Source organism: Ornithodoros turicata, chromosome 6, assembly GCF_037126465.1.
Source record: "Ornithodoros turicata isolate Travis chromosome 6, ASM3712646v1, whole genome shotgun sequence".
In the NCBI taxonomy this organism is placed as follows: domain Eukaryota; kingdom Metazoa; phylum Arthropoda; class Arachnida; order Ixodida; family Argasidae; genus Ornithodoros; species Ornithodoros turicata.
Window position 1 is genome coordinate 33,166,576 of NC_088206.1, and position 4,997 is coordinate 33,171,572.

Consider the following 4,997-nt stretch of genomic DNA (forward strand, 5'->3'; position numbering starts at 1 on the left):
GCCCCTTGACTCCTTCAGTGCTTTTTGTTTCGAAAACAATATGCAGTCCTTCAAAAGGCAGCTCCGGAAACATGCATTGCCGCTTGCACAGCTATATAACCGATATAATGAGAAGCAGCAAGCCAAGATAGCTTCTTCCCTAAAGCCTAAAGACGGGGGGCCCAGGAGGCCCCACAACCGTGGCCCGCTTCATCAGTCATTCACCCTTCCCCAGTATGATGCTTTCAATGCTGGTCGTTTCACCTTAACAACAGGAGGACCCGATAGGTTTTGAATTAGCACGGTGACATGGTGGAGATAAAAAATATTGCAACTATGCAACTCTCAAAGGACCTCTGTGTGGTAGGGTATGAACTGACACACAAGGATGATCTATTCCAAAAGCCCTGTCCGTCATCCCTAACTGGAATTCGTGTCGTGTCCAGAAATCCTGACTTGTAAGAGTGTGGCCCCTCAAAGATGTTACAAAACTGGTTGTGTTGCCATTCAAGCAAAAAATGGTGGCGATGCCATTGACTCATTTGCTATCAGGGGATATGGTTCCACTGCAAAACTGAAAACAAAAAAGATAAAAAGCTGTCCACGTAGCAAGTACTGCGTGCCAGATTTGATAGAATGAGTTATATATATCCTGTTATACCTTGTATCTATGTTAATTTTGTTGTAGATATCGTATGCAATTGTGCACTTCGTATGACGAGACGAAGTGGGAATCGTACCATGTTCCTGGCTTGCGGTGAGCAAGTGCAAGTGGCCGAATCTTCCAAATCATGTCGTTGATAAAAAGGTTAAGAAAGGATCGCTGCAGGGGAAAACTGTGCCGAATTAGATGTTCAAGTAAAAAGGTGTTTTCAGTAAGGACAATTAGAACCTAAGATTTTTTGCTACTTAAAGCGCACCTGTTGACATTCTATTTGCAGTGACGTGGAAAGAAGCAAGGAAAATGCTGCCGGTCGCAGAATACAACTCCGACTTAAATGACTGCACCTTACCCGCCAAGAGGATAAGACGCCCTAAGGCTTTTAGCAGTGAGGACGACGATGATGACGAGTTCCCTCCTGTCCCAGAGAGTTTTGCAGCAAAAGGTATACATTTCCACAGCTCTGTCACCTCTACGCCCCATGAAAATTTTAGAACATTTAATGCAACGCTTTTGGTGCGCACTGCCCCTGAGTGAAGTAACAACTTCAGATTGTAGCAATATCCCAAGCTGAACTGCCCACTTCGGAGCTGGTACGCAACACCAAAAAGACTGCCTCAAAGAACACAGGCAAGTCTTTGTACAATATTGATTAGTCAGCCACATCACCATATGGACATGTATGTGCTACTGAAAGCAAATTCAGTTATGCCTTTGAAAATGCTCTGCTGCATATTCTGTGGATACCAAGCTCATAAACATTTAAATTCCAGTCAGTTGCCCTCCCCGACGCACACCCGAGTCTTTGATAAATCGTGCCAAGACCAAGGAAACTCATCCAGGTAGCAGTACAGAGGGCACTACTGGCCGTTATGGTGAGGGGTATGATAGCCATTTCGAGTGGGTGTGTTGTGCACTGCAAAGCCTGTGGGGCCCCCAGCAGTGGCTGAGTGATGCATGAATCACATGCTGCGAGAATACACCGTAACACTATAAATTACAGCTCACTTATTGAGGTTCTTGTAACTTACTGGTTAGTATGGACAAGTTGAAAGACACCGCATATGGCCATCTTCTCGAGTTCAATTAAAACTTGTAAATCTTTGTGTTCTTCAGAGTGAGCAAAAATATTCTGGTGAGCCATTTTTATTTTGTTTTGTTTGTTTATGATCCTGTTCCCCCCGTAACTCTTTTATAGCCTTTGGTCAAAGCAAAATGAGTAAATATTAGCTGGTTCTCCCGGCCTCGAGCCAACTGCACCAGATGTAACTTTCCTGTCTGTATTGTTCGCGGTCAGTTGTTCACATATGTTCCAGCGATGTTGATTCATGCACTTCATTGCTCCCTTGTTTTGCTTTCTTCTCTTTTTTTACGTTAGCTAGTTCAAAGCTATACAATGTGCATTGCACTTGGCTCACAATATAATATCTACCTGTTCACCTAGAGTCCTAGAGCTACTGCAAACATGGGACCTCTGCAGCACCCATGTAAAAGATTACCTGTAGGAAAGGAAAGAACCTGTTCGAGCAACACATTTTACATGCCTCACATTACCTTTCGCAGGCCAACAAGCAATTTCACTGGAACACTCTAATGAGGCTCCCACCCATGAATCGCCCACACTGCCACACGCAAGTATGCATTTTTTGCAAAATTATAGAAATTAGCGGTGTGTGTATTCATACTCTACAACAACGCCCTGAGGAACTTCCTAGGCCCCAGGTACTGAAGTTAAAGGAATGTCCTGTTTCACTGTACGTGAAGTCTCTGAGTGTGGTAATTAGCTGTTGGTAGATTCGTTATGTATCGTTTCTGTTCCTTTGGTCTGATTGCTTTCTCCTTCGTAGCAAGACTTGCATTTTTCACATTGGAGCTTTTATTTAACGCGAGACCGATTCATATGGCGTACATAGTCCTACTGACTACATGTGATATAATGTTGAGCTAGGTTTAAACACTGCATGAGCACCACATTATTTTAGAAATCATCACTCTGCTTATCACGGTTCTCAAACAACATAAATGGTGGGCGTTTTTTGCAACCACAAGGCTAAATAGAAACTGTGTTCTGTTTCCTTGGTTCTTTGTGACATTCATGTTGCAAAATGGTCTGACCATATCTCGTTCTGTCCTTGTGTGAGAAAATGTGGCACTGACCAACTGTCACAGGGCATTTGGTATGGAGACATAAATGTGCTCCAGTAACATGAACTGAGCTAGTTAAGCACGGAATAAAATCATGCCGTTCCCTTACTTTGCCTTTGCACGCCAGCATAGACACAAGATATGAATGTTCCTTGAGGGATGACATGCTGAAGACAATGCATGCATTTGCATATTGAACAGTATAAATATGAACAGTACCTTTAATAATAACTTTTATTAAAAAGCAGGTCACGGATAAGCTTTCTGCTCAATCTGTGCAATGATGATGCCCGCGTAGCGTCGAAATATCGCAAGTAATCTGTTTTCTGAGCGTGTGACAGAAAGTATTAATCATCTCCTGACTACTTCTGTTTTCAACCTGGCAAAATAGTCTCGTTGTTTCAGCTATCGTGTTGTTGTGGCGTGTTAATTTAATCTGAATTTTGAAATAATTATTTATCCGGATTACTACCATCAAACAATAAAACCCCGAGAAAACAGAGTTGTGCATACGATATCTGCCTTGCCAACTATGGATTTCTGACATTTCTAAAAGTGACTTGCTTTGCAGCCCAACAAGACCTGAGTACTGATGGGCAGAGCGCATGTTCTACTGATCTATCCCATGAAGGAGGTGTGTGTGGACATGAGAGATTTGCGTGTCATCATATATTTGTAAATTCTTTAAACAGCGCAACATTTTCTTTGCCCAGACATTGTGCAACTTACGTGGAATGCAGCAGACACGCTCGAGGAAGGTATGACAACAATTTATGCATGCTTTCTAGTGAACAGTGACACTGACAAGATAGGTACGTAACACTTACGCGTGCATAGCAAATTACATCCGACTCCCTTTGAAACAGTACTGCCCGGACGTAACGCAGAAGCCATTGGTTCAAGGAGAGGTATGTGAAGAAGAATATGGAAAGACTTGATGTTTCTGATTTCTCGTACAGATATAGGTCAATTTTAATAAAGTGTAGCATATCTCTGCGACAGAACCTTCTGCTATCTTTTTTCTGCTCCTCCAAGGACATGCTTTGTTCAAGGCCGCATTGTGCTGTCGCACTGTTACATGAATGGTGGCTTTGCAGGTGTCACATTCGGGCACCGCACCAGGACGCCATCCCAGGCAATGCAAGACTATGGTAGCTATTTCCCGTTCAGTGCAGCATCAATACATGAAAGGAACATTAGAGTTTGTAATGATGACATTCTTCAGCTTCTTGTACAGAATTATTCTAGCCTCTGCTCTGCTCTGCTCTGCTCTGCTCTGCTCTGCTCTGCTCTGCTCTGCTCTGCTCTGCTCTGCTCTGCTCTGCTCTGCTCTGCTCTGCTCTGCTCTGCTCTGCTCTGCTCTGCTCTGCTCTGCTCTGCTCTGCTCTGCTCTGCTCTGCTCTGCTCTGCTCTGCTCTGCTCTGCTCTGCTCTGCTCTGCTCTGCTCTGCTCTGCTCTGCTCTGCTCTGCTCTGCTCTGCTCTGCTCTGCTCTGCTCTGCTCTGCTCTGCTCTGCTCTGCTCTGCTCTGCTCTGCTCTGCTCTGCTCTGCTCTGCTCTGCTCTGCTCTGCTCTGCTCTGCTCTGCTCTGCTCTGCTCTGCTCTGCTCTGCTCTGCTCTGCTCTGCTCTGCTCTGCTCTGCTCTGCTCTGCTCTGCTCTGCTCTGCTCTGCTCTGCTCTGCTCTGCTCTGCTCTGCTCTGCTCTGCTCTGCTCTGCTCTGCTCTGCTCTGCTCTGCTCTGCTCTGCTCTGCTCTGCTCTGCTCTGCTCTGCTCTGCTCTGCTCTGCTCTGCTCTGCTCTGCTCTGCTCTGCTCTGCTCTGCTCTGCTCTGCTCTGCTCTGCTCTGCTCTGCTCTGCTCTGCTCTGCTCTGCTCTGCTCTGCTCTGCTCTGCTCTGCTCTGCTCTGCTCTGCTCTGCTCTGCTCTGCTCTGCTCTGCTCTGCTCTGCTCTGCTCTGCTCTGCTCTGCTCTGCTCTGCTCTGCTCTGCTCTGCTCTGCTCTGCTCTGCTCTGCTCTGCTCTGCTCTGCTCTGCTCTGCTCTGCTCTGCTCTGCTCTGCTCTGCTCTGCTCTGCTCTGCTCTGCTCTGCTCTGCTCTGCTCTGCTCTGCTCTGCTCTGCTCTGCTCTGCTCTGCTCTGCTCTGCTCTGCTCTGCTCTGCTCTGCTCTGCTCTGCTCTGCTCTGCTCTGCTCTGCTCTGCTCTGCTCTGCTCTGCTC

The 4,997-nt window shown here is 46.2% G+C and overlaps 1 protein-coding gene across 1 annotated transcript; it reads left to right on the top strand.

Moving 5' to 3' along the window:
- Window positions 1-1,312: 1,312 nt before the first annotated feature.
- LOC135398470 (uncharacterized) lies at window positions 1,313-3,682 on the top strand. The gene is made up of 5 exons (XM_064629872.1): window positions 1,313-1,320; window positions 1,418-1,515; window positions 2,204-2,275; window positions 3,357-3,419; window positions 3,499-3,682. Exons 1-5 carry the CDS (start codon window positions 1,313-1,315, stop codon window positions 3,603-3,605), a joined length of 348 nt encoding a protein of 115 aa, XP_064485942.1. The 3' UTR covers window positions 3,606-3,682.
- Window positions 3,683-4,997: the final 1,315 nt, after the last annotated feature.

Coding starts and splice junctions, on each gene's coding strand:
- LOC135398470 (XM_064629872.1), top strand. Junction 1,516..2,203: donor GGGCACTACTGGCCGTTATG/GTGAGGGGTATG, acceptor TACCTTTCGCAG/GCCAACAAGCAATTTCACTG. Junction 3,420..3,498: donor TGATCTATCCCATGAAGGAG/GTGTGTGTGGAC, acceptor TTCTTTGCCCAG/ACATTGTGCAACTTACGTGG.